The sequence below is a fragment of the Talpa europaea genome (genome assembly GCF_964194135.1).
Source record: "Talpa europaea genome assembly, chromosome: 5".
NCBI classification, from domain to species: Eukaryota; Metazoa; Chordata; class Mammalia; order Eulipotyphla; family Talpidae; genus Talpa; species Talpa europaea.
This window is the reverse complement of record NC_140071.1, coordinates 88724812-88743718: the sequence shown is the minus strand read 5'-3', so window position 1 is coordinate 88743718 and position 18907 is coordinate 88724812. Positions and strand designations below refer to the sequence as shown.

Here is an 18907-nt window from a genome sequence, read left to right as displayed (position 1 = left end):
CTCTATGTGCCAGAACATTTACCTTTCAGCAAATTTCACTCTTTGAAAATGGAATGTCTTCTCTAATTGATTACCTCCCCCCAGTATATGGTCAACTTTCTGTGGACAGGTGATAAACTTCTGACTTCTTTTGTACTCCTTGAAGTGCCTAGTAAAAATATTTTTGTGTCTTCCAGAGCCTTGTTAATAATCCGTTAACAAACGGATACACCTTGCAGTTTTCATTGCATCAGTATGTTCTCTGTTGCATCGTCTTTTGTTCTGACTTTGGAATGAATTTGCTGAAAACAAAAAATAATAAATTAAAGTGCCAAAGGTCTCCCCTGAAGTATTAATTCTATTTTTCTAAGGTAATCTTTGATGGTGAAGAAGCAGTGGATGCTGGTGGTGTGACAAAGGAGTTCTTTCTTTTGCTGTTAAAAGAACTTTTGAATCCCATCTATGGAATGTTCACCTACTATCAGGATTCAAATCTCTTGTGGTTTTCTGATACAGTAAGTTATCAATATTACAATTAAACAAATTGGTTGAATTAAACTTTCTTTTTATTGTAAGACAAAATCCCCAGACTTTACAAAGGGGAGGGGGAATAACAAAGATAATTTAAAAAGTCTAAATCATGTATCCAGTCTTCATTTCTATTTCTAAATCCTCAGCCCCATTTCCATTTCTGGTAGGTAAAATTCCAGTCTTGTTATCCTTAAAGAGTATGAAGAGCATAGTGAGAAAGATATTATTATGACATGTAGAAAGTGGTAGACAAATATGGCTTATTTTAATAACAATGATAATCTGTATATGAATACTCATACAAATACATACACTTAATTTTTGAAAATTTAGTAGAAGAGCTAAGGTTTGAAGGAGTCTAATTTCAACCAGATTATAATTTAGTTCTTTTTCTATTGGAGTTTTTTCTCTAGGACTGGACTGTCCTAAAAGGTTGCCATGTGTGGCTATTTAAATTTAAATTTTATTTGATTAAATATTGCTAGAGATTAATTTACTCACTTGTACTGGCCACATTTCAGGTGCTCTATACACACGTGCTAGTGGGCCACCAGCACGGACAATGCAGAATAGAGTTTTCATCATTGCTGATAGTTCAGTTGGACAGCATTGCTCTAAGTGATCATAAGCTGTTCTCTCTGTCACTAACAACGAACTCCTAACTTTGTCTACATTTCGTCTTTTGGAGATAATTAAACTTTTGTCATGGATGTTTATCTGTTTCAGAAGGTTTTAAGGTAAATGGCAGAGTATTTTGAGAGCCCCAAATACTGCATTTCTTTTTAACACATTCGTGTGTGTATGGAAAGTGTTTTGTAGAGCACAACTGGTTTCACTTGATCGGCATAACCTGTGGACTAGCTATCTACAACTCCACTGTGGTTGACCTCCACTTCCCCTTGGCTCTCTACAAGAAGTTACTGAATGTAAAGCCTGGATTGGAAGACTTAAAAGAGTTGTCACCCACTGAAGGAAGGTACAGCTAAAAGACAGGCAATTGGTGTGGGGAACTGCTCACTAGCTGCCTTCTGGCATGATGATGAAAAGTTGAAAGTACCACAAGTACAAGTTTGAGTTTCTAGAACCATATGGTTAGATGCTGTTGGGTTGAGATGTAGCTGTGCAACTGCTTGCCTGGAGTCACTACCCTGAGGGGGGAAGAAAAAAAGGAAAAGAGAGGACATAGCTGACCTGGAATACAAAAGAATCACTGCTCTACTTATCCTGAACAAAAAGGAAGGACTTTGAGACTGACTGTCATGGCCCAGAAATACAAAGGGAGAAAGAATCAAAAAGTGTGCCTTAAAAAACAGTTACTTGAGGGGCTTCCCCTGTGGCGCAGGGGGTTGAGTGCAGAGCTGTGGAGCTGTCAGCAGCCTCCGCAGCCTCCGCAGCCTCCGCAGCGCCGGCTCGATTCCTGGCCTGCCAGGGAGAATCCCACGTGGTGTGGCAGACCTCTTCTGTCTCGCCCCCTGCTTCGGTCTGTCTGCCTGTTCTGCTCCCCTCTCTGTCTCTGGTGAATCCTCTCACCCTCCCATGCATGACTCTGGCCTGTACCGCAGCTCTTGTATAAATAAAAATAAATCTTTAAAAAAAACCCAGTTACTTGAGGTATTAATCACATGTCAGACTATTTGCTCAGTTAAAGTCTATAATTCAGTGACTTGGAGTGTATTCACAACATTGCAGCCATCATCACAATTAATTTTAGAATATTTTCATCACCTGAAAAAGAAACCTGTCATCAGACTCAATCTCCTCCTCTCCAAGCCTTCGGCAACTACTAATCTGCTTTCTGTGGGTAAAAAGTTACTATTCTGAATAGCTTATGTAAATGGAAGCGTACAGTGTAGCTCTTTCTGTCTGGCTTCTTCCACACAACTTGTTTTCAAGGTTCATGCATAATGTAACATATCGATATTTTATTTCTTTTTATTGTGGAACAATATTCTGTTGTATGGATATGCCACATTTTATTTATCCATTAAACAGTTGATGGATACGAGGTTTGGTGCATTTTCACTTTTTGGCTGTTTATGGATAATGATGCTCTGGACATTCTTGTACAAGTTTTTGTGTAGATGTAAGTTTTTCTTCCTTTTGGGCATATGCCTAGAATGGAATTACTGGGTCACTTGGTAACAGTGTTTAGCCTTTTAAGGAAATTCTGCAGTGTTTTACAAAGTAGTTGAGCCACGTTTTCATGTTACTCTTTCTGGCTTTTAAAATGCCTATTATTCTGAGTTTCTCTGTATTGGTTTTAGGTATTATAGGATCAAGCATATAAAAAGACACTATATTCTTGCTTTTCCTTAAACAGAATAAATCTTTTGGATTTATCAACAGGAAGAACATCCTCTTTTTAGGGAGCCAGAAAGCCGATTTTAAGATGAAAGAAGGGTAGTCTGTAAGATTCTCATTGGAAATGAGACTCTCACACCACTTGCATAGAATGCCTGTGCTGAGAAACCATACAGGATGGGAAGAGTGGAGGCGCAGAGAGAGGAAGAGAAAACTTAGAAGGAATAATAAACAATGGCAGAGGAGACCCAGGCAGGGTTAATTTTTTGGTGACTGAAAGAAGAGACTAGAGAGTGATAGCGGTGTATGCTCTTTGCTCTGCCAGCCTGGCTAAGAATGATGCAGTTCAAGTAATGATTTTGACTGGCTAACTGGTAGTAGAGAATTTCCTTTCTGGGCAATCCTTAATGGAACTGCCAGACAGGGAATTCATTCACTAAAGAAGAAAGTGTGATAAGAATGTCTCTTGAGAGCTAGGCTATAGTCATTGTTGGCAAAAACATATTTTTTAAGAGTAGGTATTCCAGTGTTCTCTAGCATGACTGATAATAGAGTATCTTTACCCTCCAGAGCTCCTTGTATGAACAAGTAAGTCTTTAAAATTCCTAAGTGGCTTTTTTATGATGGAAGGATTAGTCTACTGATGCAAATGTGTGAAGCCAGTCTGAAATGGGCCACTGTGGTAGCACCTCCTCATATATCGACTTTGCTGCAGTATTAGGATTAAAAGAACACAAATATGTCATAAATCCAGTAGGAAAAAGAACAATTAGTGATGTCACACATGTGTGATATCACACATGTTACTGCCATATTTCTTTCCAAGATATAAATAATGTGATTTTCTTTCAGTCTATGTTTATTCTAGAATGTTGCTGTAAATATAAATATTCCTATAAAGTTTTGCCTTGCTAACAACCTGGACATGTGACTGACACAGAAACACTATTGTAATGCCTGATTTGATACTTTTTCTTTCTCTGTGATTCTCTGATTAGGAGTCTTCAAGAACTCTTAGATTACCCTGGCGAAGATATTGAGGAGACTTTCTGCCTCAACTTCACAGTAAGGATTTCCATGCTTTATTATGATTATGGATGTATCTTTCATCATGTATACAAGTGATAATTAACTTTTGATTAATTTTTTTTTAAATAAAGAACAAATTCAGGAACTTCTCTGAACCAAATTATTTTAGTCATATTGTCTTAGGAATTCAGTGAATATGTTGAACAAATGAATGAATGGTTAATATATGCACCCAAGAAAATAATTGAAGCATTAATCCCCTACTTTTGGCACATATATACATTTTTAGAGTGTATGTCATTTTTTTCTTTGACCGTATGTACTAGCAACTCTTTGTCTCACAATAAAGGTATCGTTTGAGGGGCATATGTTTTCAAACTCAGACTCAGACTCTCTCCCTCTTCTTCCAAGAATTTTCTAGAGTAGCAAGTAGTTATTAAACTCTTCTGTTCCTAAAGCTTCTTTTGGTCACTTGGTTTCTAAGAAAGTAAGTGGTAAACAAAATTGAAATGTCTCTCTTTTTCCTCCTTAAATATAGATTTGTCGAGAAAGCTATGGAGTGGTTGAACAGAAGAAACTGATCCCTGGGGGAGACAAAGTGACTGTGTGCAAGGATAACAGGTCAGTCCTGACCTTGAACTGTTGCAGATCCTGTTGCCTTATTTCTCTGCATTTTCACTTTTAATATTAAGAGTGAAGTTATATTTTAATTTTTTCTGCATAGGAAGTAAGGTCCATAGAGCAAGAATGTACAGCTTTTAATGAATGTTTAGTAATAAAGTAAGCACCACACCTGGGTTCAGAGACTTAGTTTTCCACCTCTCTCTTACTGACTTTGACTCTAAGTAAGTCATGCAAATTTTTTTATCTCAGTTTCTCATTTGTAAATTGGGGTTATGATAACTGCCCTGCCTACCTCATAGAATGCCTAGAATAATGTGAGATAATTTATAGGAAAACATGTTGCATGTTTTCCTCATCTATCATAGGGTTTCCAGTATCCAGCATAGTGCATGGCACAAAAATGCTCAACCATATGTGCTGAGTAAATGAAGTTGCTATCACTGCTTACTATTACTGTTGTTTTACTGCTGAAGAATTTGCAACATAGGTTTTAAATTTATTCTCCCTGCCTCATAAAAGTTAGTGTAAGTACATCTGATTTTTAAGGATGATTAACAGTCTATGTGATGTCACTTTAGAGGAGAAAAAAAGATTGTTTAGTTTTGTATTATCAGTAAGGTTGCCAGCAGTCTGCAGATGAACTCCATTTACAACTGTGTGTCTACTGTGTGCCAGATGTGTTGCTGCATATAGGAAATAAATAACTTCTATCCCTGAGAAGTTCAAGATTAGTTGGGGAGGGTCAATGCCAGTGAATAACTGTGGTATACATGGCAAGTGTAATAGGAGAATCCTAGGTCATGTGCCAGGGAACCAGTGGGTGAGAGGCCATAGTGCTTTTATCAGGTACTGACTAATGCAGGGGGGGAATATTTTAAGCCCAGGCACTAATGTATATTGGGATGCCCAAGTTTGATACATGATAGAGAATTATGAGAACCTGTGTTGTGGGCACTAGTATGTGGATAGAGTGTAGATACAATCACAATGGGGTGGAGGTTGTCAGGATCTTAATGGGACTTGATTTGGGACTGGATTTGTGTTTTAGAGATAACTGGCACTATGTATTTATCTGTCTTAGGATAGGAAGTAGGTTCTTGGGATGAGGCTTTAGGCACATTGAACACAGTTAAAGCTTCTTGGTTTAAAGAAATGGGCTAGAGGATGGTAAAGGAAGATGAGAGGGTTGCAATCTGCTGGGAGGGTTGTGAGTGAGGGACATCGTTAAGAAGAGAGAACGTTTTCATTTACTCTGTGGGGAAAATTAGATGTAGAGAAGTGGATGCTATTTGTAAATGTGTTGGGAAATTCAAACTAATTCACTTTGGGCTCTTGTTGTCTTCTTACTGTGATAGTTGCAAAGATGCAAGCAGAGTTCTTATGAAATTCACTCTAAGTGAGCTGCCATGGCTATCGCCCATAAATCTCTTTTGGAGATAGGAATGACAGAGACACTGACAGACATCTTCCTCTATCCTTTCACATTTTTATAAGGAGATAGAAGCCAGTATGGTCTAATGCAACCTTCAGTAAGCTTTTTGTGATATAAACTTTCCAGACTGATGAGGAAGCCTCAGCTTTGGGGAAAGTGTGTACTGTGATTCCAGAGTTACATGAAGTATGCAGAAGTTGCCAGGCACCCAACCATAAGGGTTCAGATGATAAAACTATTTTAACTCTAGGAACCTAACATACAAGCTAATCTTGTTTTAAATCCATGTTGAATCAAAACTCTTACTTGATAAAGCTCTCTTGAAGCTAAAAGTACTGTCCATTCTTTATTTAACATTTGTTAACAAAAAAATGATTTACTTTTTAAAAATAAGATAGAATTGGGACATATATGGCCGGTCATAAAGTGGATTTGTTGGCCCAGATAGTTTCTCTTCTATGCTAGTTTTGATGATAACTTTATCATATTTATGTACATGAATGTGAGCTCCATGGGGAACCTTTAGTCTTTCAAAGGATGTCTGAGCTTTTGCATCAGGTTTCAGATAAGAGAACATGTACATCATTGGTTAGAAGCAATAGGAGGCTCAGCGAGGAGTCTGAGGAAAGGGAACTTTCAGAATGGCTTCATACTCTGTTGAGTCATCACGGTGCTCTGCCTGTTGGTACACTGGGGAGGAAAGCTTGAGCTAGCACAGGCATGTGCAGCTTTTAACACTGTGTGCAATGGAGGCAGTTGTTGGGATATATGATTCTTTCATAACTATATAATTATTTCTCTCAGAGTACTTTTAGCCTCTGCTCTTTCTTTTTGGGTCTGAGTTTTTCTGTCTCTCTGCTTTTCTTTCCCTGTCACTTTCAGTTTCTTGCTTTATCCGGTAGACATTTCTTTGAATCAGCAATTGAATTGACTCAGTAGTTGAGAAGCAAACTTTTCAGGGAAATAGAAATGTAACAGTTTAGGGTATAAAGTTCTCATATGAACCCTAATGAAATATGAGGACATAATTGAGTGGTTGAATCTGAAGGAGTTCAAAGAAATCAACTGGGCAGGTATATCTGGAGGATAGACATGGGATAGAGCTAGGTTGGGGAGTCTACTAAGATTTGGATACTAAGACGAAGATGTGATAAAAAGTGAAAGGTGATAGTAAAGTGATGGTTGAATTTTGTTTGTTATTTCAGGCAAATAACAGTCAGTGAGTGGGTGAGTGAGTAGGCATGAATACTGGGAGGGGGCATAGCTGTGGAGGCTGCATTTGAATACCTCCACACTAGCTTTGCTAGGGGATCAGATTGTAGATAACATTGAAAATTGGAGTTTTGATTTCATTTAGCAGGTAATAAGAAGCATTATTGGATTGTGAGCAAAACAGCTGCATGATAGAAGTGGGTCCATGATACACTTTCTTGATCTTTTTCTCCTCCACTATTTCTTTTTTTTTTAAAGATTTATTTATTTATGCATATAAGAACTGGGGTACAGGCCAGAGGTGCAGGGTGTGAGAGGATTTACTAGAGACAGAGAGGGGAGCAGAACAGGAGGATTGACTAAAATACACTGCTGAGGGGAGCAGTGAGCGAGACAGGAGCGTTCTGCTGCACCATGTGGGTAGCTCCCTGGTCAGGGATCGAACTTGTGCTACATTGGCTGCCAGTAGCTTCATAGGTTGCATCTTAACTCCTTGCACTACTGGGAAGGCCCTCCTCTACTGTTTCTGTATGTTACTTACACATGTGAACTCACAGACATTGCTAAACCCCGTGAGTGATGTCAGAATTGGTGAGGAGGGTGTGCTTTTGTTTATAAAAGCTTTGTAGAGGGTCGATTCTTCAAAGCATTTTCCACTGGATATTGTGAACTCACACATGATTTTTTAAAGGAAGGCAATATATCAACTCAAGGGAGTAGTAAGAAGGGAGCCCACATTATTCTTTTACCTGAATACAATGGAATACAAGATTCCATTGTTCTGTTCCCATGACTTTCTAAAAAATATTTGCAGAATTTTCCAAGTTTTTGTACATTAAAGAGTGCTACTATTTTAAATATTATTAGGCAGAGGAAGATTCATATTTTTATGTTGCCAACACAGTGTGTTTGAGATTAAGCTGGGGACAACTTCTCTGTCAGGACGAGTTAGGTTTGGGCTTTCCCAGAGTGCTCCCACTCGATGAGTTCACGGGGAGCCATCCAGGCAGCTGTGGGCTGTTTGTACGCATTTCTGTGCTTGGCGACAGGAGGCAGAGCCTGGTGCTGCCACAGAGTTACCAGTTATACAGGCTTCTGAGAACCCAGTAAGGTTACTGCCATGTTACTTAGATTCAAAAAGCAGAAATTTTATCAATAAAACTTGTTGAGACTCTGATAAAAAAAAGATCATTTACAATTTCATCATTGGAGGTCCTTATCGTGTGATCAGTATAAGAAGGTGCAAGAGCTATAGAGATAATACTTGCTGGATTTTTAAGCTGGGCACTTAAGTACACAAATGCTGCTGGCATTGAAGCTCTTTTTGATGAGTTAACAGTAAGATATTTGCTGTCAACATTGCCCTGGAAGAAATTGCCAGAAGGGTACCAAATCTATATCCATGATTTATTACATTCCACTTGGTTTAAAATTACTTTTATCCTTTAGAGAGTTGCAGAGAGTTAAATGAGTTGTAAGCACCCAGTTAAGAGCATCTGTGTGTGGGTGACTCTTGGTGGCCTCATCACAGTCAAATTTTGCCACAGCTGGTAGTCACATTTGGATAATACTATATTATATGACTATACATGGGTAACTACTTCTCACACTCTATAACAGGTGTTATTAACATTAGTGAAGAACTCTCATATCATTCCAGATTCCCCCAGTTGTACCAATTTAATGTAATCAAATTCAATGCAGTTTAAAATCTTGCCCCATTTTCCCATATTAAAAAAAGCAGGAGGCAAGGGGGGGTGGGGAGAGAGAGAGAGACAGACAGACAGAGAGAGAGAGAGAGAAAGAAAATAGTAAAAAGACCACACAGTAAGAAATGACTGCTTTAAGTTGAGTGCTCCATAGGGATCCATAGAAAGAAACTAAGAATAAAATTTACACATGACAAACATTTCTGCCTCTTTAAATCTACTGAAGTTAAGACTGCTGGTAGTAGACCTCATATTGTTAGTGTGCAGACTAAGGGGTACCCTAAGATGCCCAAACTTGTATGCTCTAAAAGAGTTCTGCCATCCACCACATAAAGACAAAACATACATTTAGTGTGGAAAAACTTTAAGTGAATAACGTGCATAGGGAGAGAAGAAAGAATAATAGTTTCCCAAGGAAATACCCAGAGTTGCCCATCATCTCATAGGTAAATGTCCAGCCAAACAGAGTTGGCCCGAAGTGGGACCTCTGAGGCCTGAAAACCTGCTGCAAGTCTAAGGTACCTTCTGGCAGGAACCATAGGAAAGGGGCAGAAGGAGCCAGGAAAGTCTGGGATGAAAGGAGCAAAATCAAAGTACAAACCCATCCAAATAAAGGTTGCCATTTTCGGTCTTCCCATGTGTTTCCCACCCATATTTTCTTCCATGTCCTTCTCCAAGTCCCTGTACAATTTTCAAAGCAGAGAAGCAGACAGGCCTTCTTCATATGTCTTTGTTCCACGTACCTCCTCCTCTCTTTCAGGTTCCCTTGCAAGTCATCTCCCCACTCCGCAGCACCCTTTCTTTGAAGCAGGAAGTTACTAAGTCTGTTGCTTCACCTTAAGTGGGACAGGGAACCTGGAAACTCCCCTTTTTATGGAGAGTCAACTCTGTACAGTCTTTCTCTGTAAGAATATGATCTCCCTGGATAGTCTGTGTGATGTAATCTTTATGATTTGCATTTTGTTTGCACTGTACTATTGTAGAAGTAGCAGGTAATTAAAATGCCAGTTAAGATTTCTAGAGTTCTTGCCATGCATCAGGCACTTTTTTAAGTATTTCATGTTATCCACCCCACTTGACAGATGAAGAAACCAAGACACGAAAGGCATGCCACTTGTCACAGATTACACATAACTTCAAGATTCAAGGCCAGAGCTAGGTGGTTTGGGTGGGAGCTTGTGTTCTGTGTGCTTCTGCACACTGCCTCCTAGAGGCCAACACTGGGTCTGCAGTGTTCCCCACCCCTCCCCCACCTAATTGAAAAAATGATGGAAAAGTTTGCCATAGTGCAGACTATGCAATTTAAAAAAAAAAAAAAGTTGGCAAAGTTAAAAACACACTGTATAACCTTGTTACATGTCTGAATCATTAAGTTTAGGTTGAGACAGTGTTTATATTTTCAATATTATTACAAAGCCCCCATGGACAACCTTAGTAATGACTGCACAGTCTGTTAGGTGAATGCCTAATTTCTATTCTTTCACTATTTGGCTTGTTTCTACATATTTTTTAGAATTTCCCTTTCCATTTCCCCCCTCTTCATTTTTAATTAGGCTCTATCAGATATCTTCTGTGTATAGAGCTTTGTTTGCCTTTAAAATTACTTTTTAATGATAACATCCCAAGGGTGAAATTAAATTAGTATATGTCATTTTGAACCTGTTGATAGATAATTTTGCTAAGTTGATTTTGCTAATGAGCTATGCTAGTTTATACATTATCACCAATGTATGAGACTACTCATTTCAGCAAATCTTTATAAACGCTGAGTTTCTCTTTTAAAAATCTAATTTAATGGGAAATTCAATCTCTTCAGTCAATTTTTATATTTCTTCTATACATAGACTACATAGTCTACACAGCACTGATCCATTCTATGGACTGTTCACCTAAAAATGTTTAAGAAAGTGAATTAGGTGGAAGTGGTGGTTGTACAATATTGTGAATATACTAAAGGCCACTGAGTTGCTCCTTTGATTGGTTAATGGTTATGTGCATTTCACTTAGTAAAAAAGTATGTATATGTGAGTGTATGTACAGGTATGTCTGTGTATGTGTCATGTGTCTGTGTGTGTGGACTGAAGGTAAGCTCTCTGGCAGGGAGAGCTGCTGAGCCCTGCTTGGACGGTGAGCATCCACTTGACTGCAGTTTTCTGCAGAGTGATCTTAGAGCCTAGTTGAATGTGCAATGCATTTTGCCTTTCTTTCTGCTAGTAATTTTGCGCCTTGTTGGTGAATTTGGGCCTACACTGGATTAAAAATGGTTTTAGGGATAGTGTTTGACCTGCTTTGGCAGGGGGCGGGGAGGGTGTTGGGGGGTGGGGGATAACCTGTTAGATGTTAAATTGCCAATTTTATGACTGCCTGAGAAACTGTCAAATAGCCTGTCCAGAAAAGGCAGGGTAAAGACCAACTCAGTTAAGAAATGGTGGAGATTGCTTGATATTACGGAGGATGTTTGATTCTGCATCCTGGGGAAAGTGGTCAACAGTGCTAGACTGCAGCTAGGAAACCCTATAGCTAAAGTCTCATCATTAATGAAAGAAAGATTACTGGCCACAGCTGGGGATGTGTAAATTCCAGGCCACAGTAGAATCCAAGTGCACTTAGTGCTGCCCTTTTAGTACCTGTCTTTCTGCCCCCAACAAGGTTTTTCCTTTTTAAAGTGGTCTGCTGATATTCTTTACATATTTATTAGTACTAAATCATGTTCACAATATGTATGAACTCAATTCAGACCACAAACCCTCTGCCTTCCACAGTTATTACAGATTTTATTCCATTTGCTTTTGAAAATGAGTATATTTGTTAAGAACTTTGATTTCTAAAATTTTGTGGTGTTGTGCCTGATTAATCTTTTATTTCTTAAATTACTCTAATCTTACCCTTTCCCTGCCCAGTAATGATACTTAATATATTCAATTAAAACATTTTTTTGAAATGTGTAGTCTAAGTAAAAATCTAAATTGTTTCCAGATTACTTGTTTTCATGCTAACATTAAAATGTGAACATTAGGGTATTTATATTACATTTCAGATCCAATTTAGGTTTTGAAGTGTGATAAATTAAAATTTGATTGAAAAAGAAATGATACCTTTGTTATGTTTAGTCTTACTAACCAAAGACCTATTTTACATTTCTTTGTGTGATAATCTGTTTTTTTTCTTTACACTTAGGTTATACATATTCTTATTAGAGCTTTCTTACTTCTGTGAAAGACTTTTCCATATATTTTAATCCATTATTAGTGCCTACAAAGAGTTATTGGATTTTATATATTTATCTCATCACTGGTCATTTCTTTACAATTTATAAATGTCATAGTTTCAGTTGATTTTCTTGGGTTTTCTATATATAATCACATTCCTGCAAAAAAATTTTCCCCAATACTTACAATCATTTGTTTCCGCCATCTTTGCCGGACCTAGAAAAATATCGAACGAAGTGTCTTATTCCCAGGGAGAAGAAATATTGCATTTTATTATTTTTTTGGTTTTTATTAAGGTAACCATATGATTAAGGTAATCATTGGCCCCTTATATATTATTTTGATTTTCCCTTTTGGTTGACTCAGCCATAAGGAAGATTATTATTACCTTTATTATACGCACTTATTGCCATTAGCAACAGGAGAGAGCTGCCTGCCATCCCCTGAGGTAAAGCAGTGTAATCTTGTGTCTGTGTAACTTAACCCTTAAGGGCAATGGAGGAAAAATACAACTGAGTTTTATATTTGGAGAGAGGTTTTAATTTTTAAATTATTTTTACTTCATTCAGAATGCCCCAATGTAAAGTTGAAGTAGCCTGAAATAGCCTTTTTTTTATATTTATAATGTCACCTTAAAGTCTTTTATCCTTTCTGGGAGGAAGTCAAATTGATTTTATAGTGAGGAAACCAAAATAAGAGTTTATTGAATTTCCTGTTTTTCTGAATTAAAGGCCACATTCTTCTCTGACGATAAGGAATCGTGAACTTAAAAATATGATGATGAAAAGAGAGAAATGTTGGGGAGAATATTGGGCCTAAGGGGAAAATATATTTATGTAGATATTGAAAAATATTTAGGGATAAATTTAAATATTTAAAATATTAAATGAAAAAAATATTTTATGTGTTTATGTAATTTCCATTTCCTCCCTTTTGTCACCGGGGAGGGGACTAAATTTCCAATCATTGTCTTTATCCTTCATGTAATAATAGTAGCTGAAATTTCTTGAGCACTTAGCATGTGTCAGACACCGTTCCATGGGCTTTATCTGTATTGTTCTCCATAATCTGGGAGGAAGGAATTATTCCCTTTTATGTATGAGGAAAAATTGAATGCAGATAGATTAACTGAATTGCCCAAGGTTCATAGCTAATAGCAGTCAGAGCTGGGATTTAAATCTAGGCAGTCAGAATAATGAGTCTCTCATTTTTTGAAAATACTGTTTTATTAACACCACAGTGGTAAACAATTTTATGCTTATGTTTCTTTTATAGATCGCTGGGTCACACACAATTCAAAACCCACACAGAAGCTAAGAGTCTTACATTAAATGTGTCCTTCTTAAAAATCCTTAGCTGTATGCCAGTCTATCCTCAAGCAGTAAGATTTAATTATGCACCATTTTATATTTAATATGTCACATTTACATAGCAAAATAATGAAGGCACAGCTAATACAAGCAAACGTAAACCCTTTCTACTTCTGAGCTGGGGGTGGGGACACATTTGGATTGGTTCTTCAAGTATATATTTTTCCACACATATTAGCTTCAGTGAAGAGTTCTGATAATTTTCACAGCTACATTCTAAAAGCTACATGACAAAAAGACTTCACAAGGATCAAATGACATAACACTGGGTACACATGCTTTACAGAATTGTCTATGTTCTACATCTTCAAGTAAATTAATACTTCTAAAACACTAGATAAAGGAATTTAATACTTAAACATTTGGGATTTTTACATCTTTGTAAACAGACACCACCAAGAAAACACATAAACATGAAATTGTAAGGGATGAACACGTATGTCGACAGTATTATACAGGTCTACACCCTCCTTCTCAGAACCATGTTGTTTCTCTATGTTTAAATACTCAGTACGTTCTTCAGAATTAGAAGTGGCAGTTTCGCAGGCTTCATTAACAGTAATGTCACGATCTCCATCACAGGCTTCCTCGACTCCATCACTCTTCTCTGAAATGTAAAGCTAATGTCTGGGTTATAAAAGCAAAGTCTGAAAGATGAGACTGGTTGGGGGGGGCGGGGAGGGAGGGCGGGGTTTGCCTTTTTTGCACTGGAAAATTTGAGGACTACAGAAATTGAAGAATTAAGCATTGAGAACATGTTCAGCCTTGGCCTGGGTGCGCCGTGTGTAGCGTGATGATAATGTGATGAATGGGATCAACGTGATAGTCTTGACACCCTTTCATACGTCTCAGTTCTCGTCCTCCCAAGAGAGAGATCATGAAAAAAATCATCAAAAATTTAACTCGTTTTTTTTTCCCCCCAACAGCTTTTGGTATATTCATTGTGTCCAAAATGAAAATCAAATTTGAAATGGGCTGGCCGGGATCTGATTGCTTCAATTTAATCTATTTTTAGGAATGTCAGGATTGATTCACATTATATTTGGGTCCCAAACCTGAGCCTTTTAAAGTCCACCGATGTAATTTGTCTTAAAAAGTAGGGGGTTGGTTTTCGTCATCTTTCCCTCTTAAATCTCGGCCCCTGGTTTATTTCTTGGCGTCATCGGCTGCCGCAGAGTGGGGACCCTCGTCCTTGCCGGCGGCCCCCGCCGCGGCCGCCTCGTCGTCCTCCTCCTCCTCCTCCTCCTCCCCATCCTCCTCCTCGTACTCCTCCTCGTCGTCGTCCTCCTCCTCGCCCTCTAAGGTCCATGCACACCCCTCCATCTCACCGGTGAGCTCCTGGATCTTGGCGAGCAGGGGCTTATAGATGTCGTTATACTTTTTTTCCAGAGCCTGAAATTCCTTGTCAAATTTGGCTTCTATCTTATCGCACCGCTTCTGCAGCTTTTTGAGAGCCAGGACTCTGCATTTCACCGAATTAGGCAGGCTCTCGATAAAGTCATTTTTCGGCTTGGGGGCATTCTCTGCGGGGGCCTGGGGCTCCTCCGCCGTCTGACCGGTCGCGCTGTCAGAATCCCCGGCGGCGCTGTCAGAGTCTCCCCCCTCCGCACCGCCTTCCACCATTACCTCCTCCGCCGCCGCCGCTGCTGCCTCCGCCGCGGCCGCCGCCGCCTGCCCGGGCTCCGCAGGTGCCTGGTTTTCCGAGTCAGCCATGTTAGCAGGAAAAGCCGCAGAGGTCCAGGTAGCTGCCGCAGAGACCCGCACCCGAGCTGCACCAGCGCGGTCTGCGGATGCGGCAAGTGGCGGTGACGTCGGCCGCGGCAGTGACGTCGGCCGCGGCCCCGCCCTCTTAGCGGCCGCGCCGGACTGGCTGGCCGGAGTCAGCTGACCGTCGCGCCCTCGCACTGCGCCAGCTGCCTCCTGTTGCTACCTTGTCTTCTCCTGCCACTGCAGCAACGTCAACCCGTTTCCTAGATACCATCTCCCCAGGGGCCGTAGCACCCCCCACCACCCCCCCTCGTGATAGCGGTTTCCAAGGCACTGTTGCGCGGACTGCTTGGATGGCTTCCGCCTTTTTCATTTGCACCTCTGTCTCCCCAGGTCCTTACAGACATCTGTCGATACATCGATCTTAGTCTTTGTCTGCACCTCCCCGTAGCTGGCGGCGTCCTGCCGTGGTAGAGGGTTTCTGGCTACTTCCATGGAGTCTGCGTTCATCATCTCTTTTATTTGTACAACTGGGAGGCACAGGAGAGCTGACTCCATTCCACCCACTTTGGGACCAGACTGCATGCGTGTGGACAGGGCAGCTTGCACACCCAAGCTCCATACCATCTGCCCAACAACCCCTAGTCCATGGCTGAGCCCAGCGCCGTGTATACGGTGTCAGGATCTTCACTCAGCATGGTGGGCCGCAGAAGCGGTGTTGGGACATTTGGATAGAGAATCTCAGGACCCTGGGGATGTGTTCTAGAAGGTTTCTTGGAACTCTTGGCTTGTGGGGAGGAATGAAGCCAGAGGAAAATCAAAGAGAAATAAAGCTGTCTGGTGCCCAAGGGCTAGAATCCATTCTAGCGTAGAGGAAGCATGTTTTTAGGACTGTTGTTCATTGGGGACACACAGACACATATGCATGCACACTTTGTCTCCAAGGTACTCCACAGGTCAGCATCTGCTCTGTGTCTTTTGCCTCTGAGTTGTATCAGAGAATGTTAAAAAAAATAATAATAAAAGCTCTTTTAACTAGCAAACCATAATTCTCTTAATAACACAGTAATTAAATCAAGAGATGCAAAATGATAGCTTCTTGAATAAGGATGAGGGCACATATTTTTGGTATGGAAGTGATCTGGTGTTTTTTCCAGAGTATTTTCAAATTCAGGATTACGGATTTAAATACTTCCCTTGCACTCTTTTGGGATTTGCTGAAACCTTTCCACCAACCATTTGATTGTTACTAAGTAGCGTCTCAGAGTACATTTGGTGTCTTCTGTTTCTTTTTTCTGTGAATATTACATAGTAATATGTTTAACACTTAGTGCTGGCGCATAGCAAGTGTTTTAATATGTTTTTTTTAACAAAATAATTGCATTTATTAACATGTAAAGATAACCTGCAGTAATATTCTGTCTTACAAAAGGACCTCATTGTCACCTTCTCCAAAGAAAGTAACCATTTATAAAAGGCTCAATGTATTTGCATTAGCAAACACCTTAGGATTTTGTTTTGTTTTTTAAATGTGCTTGTGATTCCTGTTGTCTATTTTACTTTCTTAATTTTTTTTTTTTATTTTCTAGAGGCATGTCTTATTTATTTATTTATTTATTATTTGTTTGTTTGTTTGTTTGGTTTATATATGCACTGGGTACAGTCAGAAGCGTGGGAGGGTGAGAGAATTCACCAGAGCCAGAGCAGGGAGCAGAGCAGGCAGAAGGACCGAAGTACACTGCTGAGGGGAGCAGCGGGCGGCAGGAGAGGTCTGCACACCATGTGGGACCCTCCTCCTGTGGCCGGGGAGCAGCCGGGGATCGAACCGGCGCCGCAGAGGCCGCAGGTAGCTTCGCAACCCAGCGCTCAACCGCTGCGCCACCGGGGAGGCCCTTACTTTCTTAATTTTATTCCAAATAGTTTACTTCCCTCTTTCCTGGTGCCATTTGTAATGGGTGAGTTTTATTGTAAAGGCTGAAGTTTTAATTTTAGCCCTGACTGAATTTGATATTATAATATATTTATATTTAGATGACAGGCTTATACATACCCAGTATCACCCATGCACTCCACATATCATATCTTGATGACTATAGCTGCCTTGCAGTTTGGAATGCTTTTTTTCCAATTTAAAGTAAGAAATTAGAACAACTAAGTGAAATAAATATTTTATTATATGTGTCATTGATTGGAAGAATCAAGGGCAGAAAAAAAATCTTCTTATACTTGTGGTATAAAAGTTTCAATGGACTTAAAGAAATAAAAAGCCTAAATTTTAACCAAATCTGTTTGGCCAAACTTGCTTGAGACAACCAGGATGTACTTGTGTTTTAGGATTTTTATGTTCCCATCTTGAAACTTAAAATTTTTTTTAAAGATTTATTTATTTATACAAGAACTGGGGCACAGACCAGAGGAGGAGGAGCATGAGAGAATTCACCAGAGTCAGAGCAGGGAGCAGAACAGGCAGATGCACCGAAACTATTGCTGAGGGGAGCAGCAGGTGAGACAGGAGAGGTCTGCTGCGCCATGCGGGCATCTCCCCAGCCAACCGGAAATCAAACACATGCTGCAGAGGCTGTGGAAAGCTTCACAGCACTGCGCTCAACCTGTTGCACCACCGGGGAGGCCCGAGACTTAATTTTAAACGAGGCTACCTTTTCCCCTAAAGTTTCCTATGTGTTTTTGTTAAAGATTTATTTATTTATGCATACAAGAGCTGGGGTACAGGCCGGAGATGCGGGGGGTGAGAAGATTCACCAGAGACAGAGTGGGGAGCAGAACAGGCAGACTAACTGAAATACATTGCTGAGGGGAGCAGTGGGCGAGAGAGGAGAGGTCTGCTGCGCCATGTGGGTTTCTCTGTAGCTGGCCAGGGATCGAACTCGTGCTGCAGAGGCTGCAGACTGCTTCATAGTGTGTGGCTTAACCGCTTGCGCCACCAGGGAGGCCTCCTAAAATGTTTTTGAAATAAACTTAAGTAAAATAAAATTTACTCTTTTTAAGGTACTTTGACAAATAAGTACAGTCATTTCAACAGCGTAGCAACTAAGATGTGTAGAACATCATGCCCCAAAATTCCCTCATGATGCTTCCCTCACTGCCAGTTCTCGTGACCATGATCTATTTTCTGCAGATGACTGGAATCATATGTATATAGCCTTTTGAGTCTGAACTCCTTCACTCAGCATGTAGTACATTTGAGATTCATCCTTATATTTGTGTATATTAGTAGTTGGTTCTTTTTTATTATGGAGCAAAGTTCCCATTTGGGTTGTTTCCAATTTCTCAGATTATGAAAGATGCTGTGAAGAACATTCAGGTACAGGTTTCTGTATAGATACAAGTTTTATTTCTCTTGGTAAATACCTAGAAGTGGAATTGCTAGATCATATGGTAAATGTATGTTTAACTCTTTAAGAAATTTACACACTGTTTTCTAAAGTGACTGCACCATTTTGCTTTCACACCACGAAATATGAGAGTTGCAGTTGCTCTAGTTTTTTACTGTTATTTGGTGGTGGTGCTCATTTTCCCCCCATAATCTGACAGCTGTATGTGGTATCATTACTGATTACTTGAGGAAATAATATCTTCCACTGTGCCTGTGTGCCATTCACATACCTTTTTTGATAAAATATCTATTTAGATCTTTTGCCTATTTTCTAATTTGTTTTTCTTTATCACTAATTTTTAAGTGTTTTCATATATTCTGGACACAAATCCTTTTTGAGATGGTTTGCAAATATTTTCTTCTAGTCTGTGGCTTGTTCCATCACTACTTATTAAAAGGCCTATCCTTTG

General features: G+C 39.7%; 2 protein-coding genes across 5 annotated transcripts in view; one reads left to right on the top strand and one right to left on the bottom strand.

Annotated features, from left to right (window-relative positions):
• The window catches only part of HERC3 (HECT and RLD domain containing E3 ubiquitin protein ligase 3), a gene marked incomplete at both ends in the record, with an annotated part of 97001 nt that overhangs the window by 61066 nt on the left and 17028 nt on the right, over positions 1 to 18907 (top strand). For 3 of the 4 annotated variants that reach the window (XM_084233105.1, XM_084233102.1, XM_084233104.1), the window contains 4 exons: positions 351 to 494; positions 1320 to 1486; positions 3810 to 3876; positions 4379 to 4461. In XM_084233105.1, the coding sequence (XP_084089231.1) occupies positions 351 to 494; positions 1320 to 1486; positions 3810 to 3876; positions 4379 to 4461 (461 nt within the window). Of the gene's footprint in view, positions 1 to 350; positions 495 to 1319; positions 1487 to 3809; positions 3877 to 4378; positions 4466 to 18907 lie in introns of all 4 variants that reach the window. The other variant, XM_084233103.1, reaches the window with a different exon arrangement.
• NAP1L5 (nucleosome assembly protein 1 like 5) lies at positions 14543 to 15109 on the bottom strand (the record flags this gene model as incomplete). The annotated part of the gene is made up of 1 exon (XM_084233107.1): positions 14543 to 15109. One exon carries the CDS (start codon positions 15107 to 15109, stop codon positions 14543 to 14545), a length of 567 nt encoding a protein of 188 aa, XP_084089233.1.